General features: G+C 45.9%; 2 protein-coding genes across 3 annotated transcripts in view; one reads left to right on the top strand and one right to left on the bottom strand.

Annotated features, from left to right (window-relative positions):
* The first annotated feature begins 5794 nt into the window (after window positions 1-5794).
* KIF3A (kinesin family member 3A) overlaps window positions 5795-14854 on the top strand; it is a 70002-nt gene continuing 60942 nt past the window's right edge. For both annotated transcript variants that reach the window (XM_083181938.1, XM_083181939.1), the window contains exon 1: window positions 5795-5952. In XM_083181938.1, coding sequence (XP_083038064.1) covers window positions 5845-5952 — 108 coding nt within the window. In that variant the 5' untranslated portion in view covers window positions 5795-5844. The remainder of the gene's footprint in view (window positions 5953-14854) is intronic.
* Window positions 6967-14786, bottom strand: LOC146074141 (uncharacterized). The gene is made up of 2 exons (XM_083181937.1): window positions 14676-14786; window positions 6967-9486 (listed from the first exon to the last, which is right to left on the bottom strand). Exon 2 carries the CDS (start codon window positions 9177-9179, stop codon window positions 7143-7145), a length of 2037 nt encoding a protein of 678 aa, XP_083038063.1. The 5' UTR covers window positions 9180-9486; window positions 14676-14786; the 3' UTR covers window positions 6967-7142.

Here is a 14854-nt window from a genome sequence, read left to right as displayed (position 1 = left end):
ACGAACAAGGAGCATTGTTTTTACCCAGAGGCGGAGCTTAGCCTGATGTAGAACATTGCATTGGGCCTACACTACAGCCTCAAGTCCATTTACACCCAAGGACTTCTTGCCCAACATTAGTACTGTCCTGTGCCCAATAATAACCAGCTTTTGACAAGATGGGAATCAAACATGGAAAAATAGGCTCCCTGGGCCAGTTGTTACCCATATAAGGCCCAACACAACACAAAATACCTCTCCCGGCCTATATACCCAATATTATGCCCCCTGATCTGTACTGTGCCCGCCCTCACCTGTTTCATATAAATTATTGTCTATAGCAGTGATGGAGAACCTTGGCACTCTAGCTGTTGTTGAACACATCTCAGCATGCGCAGTAAGTTTTAGCATGGTCAAATAGCAAAACTAGCAGGTCATGTAGTCCAACAGCTGGAGTGCCAAGGTTCTCCATCACTGGTTTATAGCATCCTCAAAAAACTGTATTGCTCCTTTCCTCTTCCATAATCTATAGGCCCTGTAGCATACCCTCCAACTGTACCGAATTTGCCGGTACAGTATCGTTTTTTAACAGTCTGTATCGTCAAATTCTAATAGTACCGAATGTACCGATTTTTATACATGCCTGAGCTGGCGTCACAGTCTCAGTCACTCTCATGTGCGCCGCTTCCTTCTCCTGGCTCCCGGTCCCCGGCTCCCTCCGTGTGGTATGCCTCCTATGGTGTGCTGCCGGCTCCCCGGCTCTCCCCCACCCGTTCCCAATAGTGCATTGCGCGGGCCGGTGCCGGGCGTCATGACGTCGCGCGCCGGCACCGCGCACAGTGTCACTCTTCAAAGCTCAGTTATCCCTCAGTCTCTTGGCGTGAATCTGCCGCCCTGAGGGAGAGGGGTGCGGTGGCAGGCCAGCCAGCCCCGGCGCGCGTGACTGGGGGGACATCTTAGCATCGGAGGAGGCTCCTGGCCCGGCTGCCACGCCTTCAGCACTGTAAGTGGCTGCCGCTTAGGTTACATGTAAATAATAAATCTCCACACAAATTATAAATCCGTGTGAGGCACCACCTGCTCTGGCTGCAGCTCATGGTGGCTTGGTGGGCTGCTCTGGTATATTAAATAAGTATACTTAATATACTTATATTTATTAAATAAAAGTATATTAAATATACTTATTTATTTTAATATGACAGCAGCCCACCAAGCCACCATGTGACATGAGCTGCAGGAAGCAGCTCATGTCACCATGGCTCGCTTACTACAGCTGCCAACTGTGACTAGGGCCCTGTCCCACCCCCTGTCAAAGGCCTGCCACCAGCAGTGATGTGGCCCACACATCACAGCAATCAGCTGGTTATTTTATTTTAAATGCCCAGCTCCTATACATACGAAAAGAGGATGGTCACGCCCCCTTACCAGAGGACACACCCACTTTACTCCCCTTTCGGATGTGTACCGATTTCCATTCTTCAGATGTTGGAGGGTATGGATGCTGTGTACACACGGGTACAATCTCTTTACGATTCTGACTATATAGTCAGAATCGCATCGGTATCGTGCACAGATCGCATGCAGATCGCAAGGGTTTTAACCCTTGCGATCCGGATCCGATCCAGATGCGCGTTCACGTATCGCAGCCAGAAAGTCTTGGCTGCCTTGACTATATAGTGCAGATCTGCACTATATAGTCAAGATTGTATGCAAATCGGATGTGCCTTGCGATCCGATCCCGATCCGAACTGATGTTGATACATCGGGCAGCTTCGCATCCCCCCATAGAAACCTATGGGGGATGCGTCCGGCGGCGATGCAGGGGGGGATCGCAGCAGGTTAACCCCCGAAAAAATATTTGCGGTTAACCCCCGAATTCGGGGATTTAGCCGCAAATGTTACTTGATAAATGGGCCCCTATCTCTGGTATATCTCCCTGCGCTTCTTCTTCTCACTCACTGCACTCCTCTCCTTTCTCGCTCTCTCTGCTTACCTCTCTGTTTCTTTATGCACTCCTTCTCTCTCTGCGCTTCTCTCTCGCTGTCCACGATCCTTCTCTCTCTCTCTCTTTCTCTCTGAGCTCCTCTTTCACTGCAGGCTCCATCTTTCTCTCTATCTGTGCCCATTCTCTCTATCAGTGCTCCTTTGTTCTCTCTACACTCCTTTTCACTCTCGCCTTCTATGCTTCTCCTCTCTGCGCTTCTCCTCCCTCACTCTCTTTCTGCGTTACTTCTCTCTCTCTCTCTCTCTGCTCAAGTATTTTCTGCTACTACCCAACCAGAAAAGCAAGACTGCCCCTTTCCTTCCACTTTTTCCTGCAGCCCCCATTTGGCTCCTTCTTCTGCAGAGGACTATGGGGTTTATTCTAGTTCATTCTTTCTGACAAAATCCTTCTTAGATGGACAAAACCATGTGCACTGCAGGGGGGCAGATGTAACATGTGCAGAGAGAATTAGATTTGGGTGAGTTATTTTGTTTCTGTGCAGGGAAAATACTGACTGCATGAATTTACACTTCAATATAGATCTCACTTTGAAGAAAAACCCAACCCAAATCTAATTCTCTCTGCACAAGTTACATCTGCCCCACCCGCAGTGCACATGGTTTTGTCCATCTAAGAAGGATTTTGTCAGAAAGAATGGACTAGAATAACCCCCTATGTTTCAACTAGTAAACTCATGTAGCGGAAAGAACTGAGATGGTCCAGTATTATTGTGGGAAATGTTGCACAGTTTAGTAATAAAGTGTGTAGGGTGATGTACATCAGGGTATAGGTGGATGTGTGGCAGGTGCCCCTGTAAACGATTAGATGAGAGCGTACCTGGATCAGACGACGGCTGTACACTCTGGAGTCTTCACGGCCCTTTCTGCTGATGAGGATGCACCTGTGGCAGGGGATGGAACACCCGGGAGAGAACCCACCAAAAAGCACAAAACAACCACAGCTGGTAGCAACTGATATTTATTAAATGGAAAAATAATGCACGGTTGCTGCGCTTTGCTCAAGAAATATAATAACATCACACTTACAGTAATAACGGCACAAATGAATGAATAAATAAATATCCCTGCAAAACAGACTAGGAACCAATGACCACCTCAGTCCGTATCAAAGGACAGACTGCCTTGGCCATGAGCAATTCTACCTACGGTACCGTAAGGTTAAGGGATGACACATAAAATCACAACAATGATAATGACAGTTAGAATAATGCGACAAATAAACTAGGAATAAAAGAGCTGTAATAAAGATAGATATTACAAAAGGATGCTGAACTGCTTCAATAAAGAACGTCCACCAGAGGGCACCATATACCTTACATATACATTTAAATTACAGTCTCGGATGTGAGTCAGTGTCCCTAAACTCAAATAAAGGTCCCACGACGTTCAATCCTCAAGGTGGATAACGGCCTATTTAAGTGTGCACACTATGCTGAAGAGGGTATGGCAGGATAACGGTCCCCCTAGGGGTACAGGCAAGCCCCCGTTCCCTGGGTGACTCCCTGCTAGAACTGCGGCAACTTGTCGCCAGGGCTGGGCATATCAGGGCAGAGGCCCCTTGCAATAGGATCAGGGAGATAAACAGGTAATACACTGTGGTGAGGAAAACTGTCCCAGTAGGTGGGTATGGCAGGGGGACCCACAGTGGCACCACAGGGGCTGCTGGACAGTGCAGTGGAAGTGGGAGGGCTTGCTACCCCAGGGACTCCGGGTAGGCTCTCCCTCCTAGGGCAGCAACATATAGTGTGGGGATTTTAGTTAATGTCCCAAGGGCAGGGTCTCAGTGAGGGGCTTGGGGTCCCAGGGTGCAGGCTAGGTGGGTGGCAAGGAGTACCTGTGCAATCAGCTTCCGTTGCAAGCTCCTGCCAGTACCGATACTGCTCCCGACTCTCTGGGTCCTGGGTCTTCTCTCTTCTCCCTCAGGTCGGCGGGGGTCACTGCAGCTTCTCTCCTCGCGCGGCACCAGCAGCGTCTTCTCCTCAGGGCGCAGGCAGCGTCTTCTCCTCTGGACTCCAGCGATCTTCAGTGACGTGACCCGGCGCTCCGCTCTCCGCCCGCCGTCACTCACTTGGTCTGGGGTGTCTTCTTCTTCCTGCAGCTACTGGACCCGGCGTCTCTCTCAGCTCCCGGCAGCGTCGCACAGCAGCTGTCAATCACCGCCGCTGAAGCGCTGTTCTTCTCCGGCTCCCTGCACGCTGGTTCCCTTGTCAGTCTTCCGCTGCGCACCGCTCTGCTAGCAGGTTAGTTGCCCCTTTCTTGCTTCCTCAATGATGGCAATCTTCTTTCTCCTCTTCTGCCCCTCACGTGCGCCCACTACTCACTTAAATCACCTCCTCTTCACCCCTGACCTCCCTTTCCGCGCCAGTGGTCAGCCAATCCCCATGAGACCAGACTCCCTTCACGTGCAAGGGAGCTGGGTGCAAACTGGGGTTTTGATTAACCCTTTCCGTACCTGCCACAGAGACAATTTATACAGGTAGCCTATGCTGCTACAGTGGGGTGCCACAGATGTAGTGTAGTGATGTAGTGCAGGGTATCCGGGGATATATTGCAGTGATGTAGTGCAGGGTATAGCGGAATGTAGTGCAGTTATGTAGTGCAGGGTATAGGATAATGAAGTAGTGTATAGGGGGATGTACTGTAGTGTAGTGCTGGGTATAGGGGGATGTAGTGTGGGGTATAGGGGTATATAATGTTGTAGTGCAGGGTATAGGGGATGTAGTGCAGGGTATACAGGGATCTAGTGCAGTGATGCAGTACAGTGTATATGGGGATGTAGAGTAGTGATGTAGTGCAGGGTATACACTAACCCAGCCTGTAACACAAATGCTGATTGGCTGGCTGTTTATCACTCTCCATTTTATCACTTTTTGAAGCTTGATACATCTGGCCCAAAGAGAGTAGTTATGTAGTGCAGCATATGGTGATGCACAGTAACGCATATGGCAGGACGCGCTATGAGGCCAGGTGACAGTGGCTTGGGACATTTAGGCAACCAGCCATGCGGGGAACACATTACTGTGAAAAGGGGGCACACATTCCATCACAGTACTAACTGCAGAATATTTCTATAGAGTGGGAAGGTCCAAATCATTTTTTGCACCTGTGCCCAGGTCTCACTAGTTGAGGCCTTAGGGCCTGATTCTTATCTGCCTGGCAAGCTTCGAAGTTCACAGCTTACCGAGCAGTTGTGGCGCTGACCCACCAAATCCCTGCCGCCATATGAAAACACATCTCCTCGCATGTGCCGTCAGCGACCATCGAATGATTTCACCTGCCCTCGTAAATATAAGTCAGTGGAGACTGACTTATATTTGCGGGCAGTGGGACAAAGACAGGGACTGCCCGCACAGTAGATGTATGAAGCAGTGAAAAGGGAGGAGAAGTGATAAAGTGCCTGGCACTTTATCACTGGCCAATCAAATCCTACCTGTCACTTTTTAAACCCAGCCTGTATCTTAACAGTCAGGAGCTGATTGACCGGTGATAAAGTAGTACCAGCCACTTTAGCACTTCCCTTCCCTTATCACTGCTTCCTACATCTACCCCTGATTAACTACGTCTGCTCACCTCATTCAACAAACTACTGAGTCTACTTATTGCATCTGATCTTGTACCAGAAAGGTCTGAGGCTTCCCTGTCGTCACCATGCCAACCCACATACTACATTCCCTGTCAGGGTGAGCGCATCCACCCTCCCTCACTGTCACATACAGTAACTGCGGCGCTCCTCCCCCTGCCTGTGAGCGGGGCACAGGGATTGGCTGATGGCAGACACGGCTACAACTAACTCTTTTTGTAATTGGTCATGGTTCCTATCAATCCACTCAGCGCTGCCCATCTGACGCATGCGCGTTATGAATGAGTGAGGCTGCTACTGGGCTAATTGGCAGCTCGGTGTCTCAGGGATACGGCGGGGCGTCAGATCTGCCATTCGGGGCCTGTCCCAGAGCCAGCGCAAGGATGCCGGTAATGATGAGGGAGATGGGTGTGTGACACGGTTGATGGCTGCGGGTGTGGTGGCATATCCCACCGCTCGGCCTCTTCCTCCCATCCCTGTGCACCGGGCTCTGACAATTGCACAGCTGACGCTGCTGCTATGTGCGCACAGAGGAGGGGGGATGCTGGCATTGAGTAAGCAGCTGGCACTGCCACAGATGTTAGTTAACCCTCATGGAAGTCCCGCAGCACTGCCCCTGCTCCATATATAAGATCCCATGTTACTATATTGCTAGGATTGGTATATATGTCTGGGGAGGTGCCTCCATGTCATTATACAGCACATTCACAGGGCAAGGCCATAGTAATAAAAAAAACAGTATATACAGTAGCTCGCAATGTTTTTATATAGTGTAGGACTGTGGGTATAAGGGAGGGTATGAATTAACAAGTCTGCCTATAGGCCCCTCTGCTGCCTGTCTGCTGTTGATCTGTTATGCTGAAAGCTGGCAATTGCGTGAGAAATAGCTGCGATCTCCTGTTGTGCAATATCCTTCAGTGCTGCATATTGCATCCTTTTGCTCCATATATTTATTCACTCATTCATTGACAAGGCAACAGACAAAATCTGTTGACATGTACACAAGCCTATGGATTCGCTTTGTTGTCAATGGCAATGTATCTATTTTTTCGACAGCGGAACCTATCTTTTCATCAGACAATGAATTTAATATAAATTAAGTTTATACCTGAAGAGAATCGATCATGCGCCGATGTATCGATTGTCTGATCTATTAATTACCTTATTTGACCTCAGTGTGAAGACCCCTTAGAGCTCCGTGAGAGTGTAACCTCATATGATATGACCAGTAACGATGACCACAGATACAAGGTTGAACTCTGATTTAATGATGACGAAAACAACATATTTATACACAACAAACGACGCTGGTTCAATTACATGATTGGTTAATATTTGGTGCAGAGGTAGGGAAATAGCAGTGTCTTTGTGGGGTGGCTTATACATCGCCTTGTGTAGTATTCGTTAGTTATGAGAAAGCACAGAATGTACAGTGTCTAAGGAAAGTAACAAAGTTTATGATAGCAGCGAGTACTGGAAAAGAGCCAGGATATAACCACCTTGAAATCAGCAGGGACAGACATAGAGAAACAAGATGGCTGATTAACCCTTCAATCCCCTCTTAGAATCAATGTCCTTTTTAGACAATTTGATTCTTGTAGATGGCATCTTGTTTGGTACGGTGAATTTTAACATATTCACTATAATCTTCTGGTGAGGGAAGGCTTTTGGCGAGATCAGTGTACATAGCAGGTGTTACATTATCCAGGTACTTGGAACCAATCTTCTTACATATGGGAAAGACACAATATCCTACTATCATAAGTACAATAATTATAATGAGAATAAACATGCCTATTTGTGTTAGTGCGTGTTTCCAATCGTTTAGCCATCCAAACCAGCTACTCCAGGGGTCCGTGACACCTGAGTTCTTCTTGAGTTCGATGGATAAATTTTCTAGATGTTTAATAGCTAGGGTAGTTTTTCCATTAGGACCTGTGTTGTCTGGGATATAAGTACAGCATCCATTAACCTTACCTATGTACACACAGGTTCCTCCTTTCTCGGCAAGCATCATATCTAAAGCCATGCGATTCTGAAATGTCATTTGTGATGTAGCTTCTAACTGTTCAGCAATACCTTTCAAAGCGTCCCTAGTATCATTAACGAAGCGCTGTTGATTATAATATATGTAATTTATCCAGTTCACATTTTTATTGATGGTTACCTGGGGAAACAGGGACTCGAAGCCGGCAGCGACCTCATCACGAGCCTTAAATTCTTTAGGAACTCCCCGGGGAACACCAATAGTGTCTATGTATATGTGTGGATCGAAGCTTTCCTTTGGAGCTTCTCTTTTGTTTCTGGAGTTTGTGTTAGGTTTATCTGTGGGAGGAGGCTCAGGCAAATCGGCTGGGAGAATGTGTATGGGCATAATGATCTTTGCCAGGGCACACTCTCCTTTCCAAGGATTATCCAGCTTTGTCCTGAGTCTCATGTCTCCACAAATAAAATAAATATCTCCCAAAGATTTCTTCATGGTGGGTATGGTGATATGTCTTCTTTCAGCACAATACCCATCAGGAAACAATTTCAATTGTACAACATTTTGATCAGTACTATTAGAGAAATAACAAGTGTAATTACCGGGGTAAATAGTTATAGTACTACCAGGGTTGGTATTCTTTGTCATAATGGGGTATTCCTTTTTCCATTGTTCACATTTGGCTTCTTCTATTACAGTGTCAGTGTATAAACTAAAAAAGCATTTATCCTGTTCAGGTGGTATGTGTATGGGTACAGTACCTAAATGGGGTCTGGACTTTCCACACACATAGCAATCAGTTTGATTAACCTTGCGGGCATTATACTTCATCCATTCTAACCAATAGTTTACATCAGAGAAACCTGTTTCCATAGACATGGTATCTTCATACGTGGGATTATCAATGGCTAACATATCATTAAAAGTAGTGACATGTGGTTTAAGGAATGATGGTGGTGTTTTAGGTTTTACAGTGGCTTTGAGGGCGGTGTATTCTGGGTTATCGTACATGTCCTTTAAATGGAATTTTCCTCTTGGGCCCCCGTTTTCCCCTGATTGATATTTACCCAAGACATATAGTCCGGCATCACCGGGGGCCGGGTTTTCTAAGTTAATGATAAATTGGCCATTGCAGGTGCCCTTTTTTCGTAGGGACATACGGGCTAGTAAGGATCGACCATTGGACCATTTATGGATGCCAACATCGGGGTAATATCCCCAGTCTTGGCTGATATCAAAGGCAGTGGTATCTGCTCTAGTGTTCCACCCAACAGCCCCCCATGAGTTGCAAGAATCTCCCCAGTAAGTACTAGTGACACAGATATATACGTGACTTACAGCGTGTGGTGTGTGTTGGATGTTACACAGCCAGGGCAGCGGTGGTTCTTCTCGATTCCCGCCTTGATTGTTTGAACAAGATACAATATCACAATAAGAAAATATGAAAGTAGCAACAGTTGTACTAGAAGAATTATACCAGAAGGTAAAACGTCCATCATTCTGAGTAATATCAACTTCAGCAAAACAGTTATAAAGAACAAGCCCGAATAAAATCACTAGGGCTAAGGTGGGGGGAGTCATATCCTGTAGCGTCGTCCTCGGCTTCAGAATGTTGTACCCCTGATTCCTCATCACCTCCAGCCGGCAGGTCTTCTCCAAGTTGGAGGTCAGAGCCACTGGCTCCCGTTATTACCTCTCTCGTCCCGTCTGTGTCAGTCTCGGGATCGGTGTCGACCTCTGTGTTGACGTGTGGTGGAGGTGGAATTTTCTTTACTCTGGATGCATGGATCCACGTTGGTCCTTCGTCGGTGAGGACAGCCGTCCTGGTAACCGCGACCACTTCTGTTTCTGGACCGTAGGTGAAATCTCCGGGGTGCTTGTTTCTCGGCAACACTTTCACTACGACCTTGTCTCCAACCCTGAATGGGTGAGTGGGTATCTGTGGATGAGAAGGATTCTTAAAGATAACATTTTGTTCTAACTCATTAAGTTTCTCTATTAGGGATCTAATGTACTCTTCTCTTATTACGTCTAGATCTCCCTCAGTTGTAACTAGTGGTTTCTTTGCCCAGGGCGTGGGAAAAGGTCTGCCCATTAGTATTTCAAAGGGGGAGTAACCTAGAGTCTTTTGTGGTGTCATTCTAATTTCAGCCAATACGATAGGAAGGACTTGTTTCCATTTTGCAAATGTACCTCCTGTCGCTTTACGTAGTTTATCTTTAAGAGTACGGTTCATGCGTTCCACGATACCGGAACTCTGTGGATGATATGGAATGTGAAACTTCCATTCTATTTGCAGTGCTTTGACTAGTTCTGCTGTGACCTTGGCTGTGAAGGCTGAACCTTTATCACTATTAATTTGAAGCGGGCATCCTCAGCGCGGAATGATTTCTCGCGTGAGTATGCGGGCTACTGTTTTTGCATCTTCTGATTTAGTGGCATATGCTTCTGGCCACCGAGAAAACATGTCGACAATGACCAGGGCATATTCCTGTCTTCCTGCATTATTGATATGTGTAAAATCGATTTGCAGGTGAGTGAATGGAGTGGTTGGGTATTCTAGGTGCTGGTGTCTTGCTTTGTCTGGGTTATTTGGGTTGTTTCTGAGACATATTATACATCTACTGATGTATTGTTTAATGAGATCTTTTGCATTAGTAATGTAGAAATCATTGGAGAGGAGTAAAGTAGTTGTTACTATACTATGGTGTCCTACTCCGTGGTAGTGTGCTATGAACAATGATGCACTGGTTTGGGGTATACATGGTTTCCCCTCTTTGCAGATTAATCCAGTCCGTGGATTCTTCTGCAGTATTGGATATGTCCAATCTGATAGATCTGAATTAGAGGCAGCAGCCTGTAATTCTGTCAGTAGGTATGTATCATCTAACGAAGGAGGCGAGATGACAGCAAGAGTGAGGTTATATGTTGCTATAGTGGCAGCACGTTTAGCAGCGGTATCAGCAAGAGCGTTGCCTTTGCTGATATCATCCTTTCCTCCAGTGTGTGCTTTACAATGAAGGATGGCAATTTGAGATGGTAATGTAATTGCGTGTAAGAGATCTGTGATGAGTTGCGCATGTGATATGCCTTTCCCATCAGCGCCAGTGAAGCCTCGGCGTTGCCAGATCATACCATGATCATGAACAACTCCGTAAGCGTATTTGGAGTCTGTGTAAATTGTGACAGGTTTGTCTTTGTAAATGTGACAAGCTCGAGTGAGTGCAATGAGTTCTGCAGCTTATGCTGACTGTAAGGGGACTGTCTTTGCTTCAAGGGTGGTGTTTGGAAGTTTAACCACTGCATATCCTGCCTGGTACGTGTTGTCATTGGGACGGCTGCAGGAGCCGTCAACAAATATTATGTCGGCATCGGGGATAGGCACAGTCGACATGTCTTGTCTGGGTGAAGTTTCTGAGTCAATTGTCAGAGTACAGTCATGTTGAGGCGGCGCCTCGTCGTCAGGTCCTTTAAGACCTAAAAGTGCGTTTAGTACAGGGACAGGTCCTTCTGTGTTTGTTGCGTATTTTACAGTGAGAGAAGGGTTCCCTAGTAGGAGTACTTCATAGCCGCTGAGTCTTTGGGCAGACATGTGTTGTGTGTGTAGACCTTTGAGGATGGAGAGGACATTATGTGTGGTATGTAACACAGTAGGATGTCCTAATGTAAGTGATGTGGACATCTCAACAACCATTGCACAGGCAGCCAGTGCTCGAAGACAAGCTGGCATTCCTTGCACAGTGACAGGCATTACCTTTGAGAAGAATGCGACTGGGCGCATTTTGCCTCCATGAAGTTGGGTCAGTACACCCGCCATAGTTGTACATGTGTCCCTTGCAAACAAGTGAAATGATAACATATAGTCCGGGAGACCAAGCGCGGGACTCTGTACTAACATTTCTTTCAATTTTTTAAATGCAGAATACATTTCATCTGACCATTGTATAACCTTGGGTTTGTCTTTGAGTGTGCATTGTCTCAAGATATTATCATAGTAGGAACAATCAGAGATCCACTGTCTGCAGTAACTTACCATACCCAAGAAAGACAACATATCCTTCTGGGTAGTTGGGGTGACCAGGCCCAATACAGACTGTATGCGTTGTGGACTGATTTTTCTTTCTCCCTCAGAGAGTACAAAACCCAGGTAATTGACATGCGTTTTACACCATTGCAATTTTTCTCTTGACACTTTGTGTCCACATTCTGCTAACCAGTTTAACAATGAGATTCCATCTAACCGGCTGGTCTCCTCGGTGACACTACAGAGAAGCAGATCATCTGCATACTGTAGCAGGACAGAACTATGGGGGGGGTGCCATGGAGCCAATGTGGCTTGGAGGATTATGCTATAGACCACTGGAGAGTCAATATAGCCTTGGGGTAAACGACACCAGGTTAATTGTTTACCTTCAAATGAAAAAGCAAAGAGTAATTGGGTCTCTGTGTCTATAGGAATGCTAAAAATGCGTTTTTCAAATCTATGACATTAAAGTGGGTTGCGTTTGCAGGGATTGCTGAGATGAGTGAATTGATGTCAGGTACTATGGGTGCAATAGGAACAATGAGATCATTTACTTTTCTCAAGTCTTGTACGAATCTAACAGAGCCATCGGCCTTAGCAACAGGGTTGATAGGTGTCGAGTAAGGTGAGACAATGTACCTGAGTATGCCTTGTTCGAGGAAGTCATGTATCATAGGTCTAAGACCTTCAATCTTTTCTGGTGAGAGTGAATATTGTCTGCAAAACACGGGTTGTGTATCTGGTTTGAGCTTGGCTTTGTATGGTGTACAGGGTATGAAGCCAGTGTCATAAGGGCCAATGGCCCAAATTCTATCATCAATTTGATCAAGTGAGTTGTCCAGAGTATTTTGTAGTGACACAAAGTGTGGGGAGGTGACTTGGAGCCCACTCCCTTGTGGAGAGGGTGAGATGGAGATGTGGAATTTACTAAACAAGTCACGGCCCAGTAAGTTAACAGGACATTCTGGGATGATCCTGAATTGGTGTATCCCTAAGTGTTTTCCCTTGTCAGAGCGTATGATAACTGGGTCAGTCAGGTATGTGTCAGTGGGTATCCCGTTGATTCCCATTGAAGGAGTAGTCTTTTGCAGTTCACCATCATAGTTAAGAGAACACAAAACACTGGTTGTTGCCCCACTGTCTACTAGAAAGGACAGTTTTTTTATCATCAACATATAATGTGATGAGGGGTGAATCTTCCCAATGAGTAGTGAACTGTGCAAAAGATGGGATACCCTCCTCCGGGCCCCGTCAATGTGCAGGGTCAGACCAGTCCACTCTGAAACGTACATGGTCTTGAACTGATGTTGAGTGTGGTCTGTATGGTCCCTGTTGGGGTCTGGGAGTGTAAGGTTGTTGTGGTTTCTGGGGAGGGAGTGGACAGTCCCTAGCCCAGTGTGTATTCCGGCCACAGTTGAAACAAGTTGTTTGTCTTGGTACTGCACCAGTATTGTTGTAATCTCTGTTGTATGGAGGCGCACGGGGTGTTGGACCCTGAGGGGGTCTATATGGTCTTTTCTGGTTATTTTGTGGGATCCCCCTATTTGGTCTATTTGGTGGGCCTCTGTTATTATTTTGGAAGTTGTGAGTAGAAGTGACGACAGTCTTCTTCATATCAAAACATCCAGCAGATTCTTTTTCATATAAGTGCTCACTAAATTCAGTGAGTTTGTCAGATGTCCAGGTAGAGACATTCTGTTTGACTGGCGTGGAAATGGAGGGGTGTAGGTTATTGATAAAGGTGGAAATGAGTAAAGGGAATATTTCAAGAAATAGTCCCGTTTCCTCAGTCCAGCATCTTTTAAATCTCTTCCAAAATTCAGTGACTGTAGGTTTCTATTTACATGAAACTGCAATAGGCAGCGATGTTCAGTGTTAGGGAGAGAGAGGCCAATACTGCAGCTTCCCCCTCAGACCCCCCTCTTCCAGCAAAGACACAGAAGCCTAGCAGGAATCCGCCGTACACCCTGAGAGCTCAACAGAAAATAGATCTTTCAAAGCTGAACTGGTGTACGGTGATTTCATTCCACATGTCAGTTATCTCCTGTGCTTTGTTAAGGGGATAGTCTGCAGCTGTTTACTATATTGCAGGGATCGGGGTATTAATACTGGGGACTTGATTCCAGTCCCATCTATTATATTGTCCACCTCATGGATTAACAAGGTAATAATTTGTGGGCAACATATTCCTTACATATTTCACTAGGTAATGGGGGTGGATAGACTGTTTTATTCTTACTATTATTTCCACCCATGTCGGGGTATGATTGTGTATCAATATTTCTGACTATGAATGGGAGCGTGGAAAGTTCTTAATACTCAGACCAGGGGCACCGTCTTCAGTCAGGCAGGTCGGGACCTGTGGCAGCAGACTGTGAGGGTTGGTCTTTATCTGAATATTATATGAACTATATTTCCTCTAGATACATCCCATTAAATATAAAAGTACAAAATGTTAGTGAAACAACAGACCGTCTACGTGACGGTGGACAGAGTCTTGTTGTTATGTTGCTGAGAACTGTATGTGAAGCCTCACGTTGCGTTACTCCGAGAAGGAGAGCATAAAGTCCGCAAGTCTGTTGGCATACAGTAGTCAGATTAGACAAATGGTGAAGTTATTGTGCGTGAACTTACCAGCCGCACGGTTTACAAGGAAATACAGATATCACGAGTGTGTATACTCACCAATCACACAGGGATATTGAATGAAAGAAAAACTTATACTTTAAGACAATACAATAAAGACAATTGGCCAATAAAGAATGGGCGTTCAAAGTGAGGTACTATTTAGACTAAAGACCCCAGGTCTCCTTCGTACTCCAAGTACGGCATCTGATCCTAGATCAGGTTATGTGCACAAAAATAGAAGACTTTAACTTCTATGATAGAAGACTCTAACTTCTATATAAGACATTCAACATACCCCAGGCATGGTGTCACAGGTTCAGGATCGAGTATGTCCGTAACCTCACAACAGATTCAGGCAGACTGTAAAATCTTTATGACATCTGTGTAGGAATGGACCTCGCATCCCGGTGGCCGAGCCCCCACTTGAAGAGAATCGATCATGCGCCGATGTATCGATTGTCTGATCTATTAATTACCTTATTTGACCTCAGTGTGAAGACCCCTTAGAGCTCCGTGAGAGTGTAACCTCATATGATATGACCAGTAACGATGACCACAGATACAAGGTTGAACTCTGATTTAATGATGACGAAAACAACATATTTATACACAACAAACGACGCTGGTTCAATTACATGATTGGTTAATATTTGGT

Source organism: Crinia signifera, chromosome 4 (genome assembly GCF_055691185.1).
Source record: "Crinia signifera chromosome 4, ASM5569118v1, whole genome shotgun sequence".
Taxonomy (NCBI): domain Eukaryota; kingdom Metazoa; phylum Chordata; class Amphibia; order Anura; family Myobatrachidae; genus Crinia; species Crinia signifera.
This window is presented reverse-complemented; position numbering and strand designations above follow the sequence as displayed.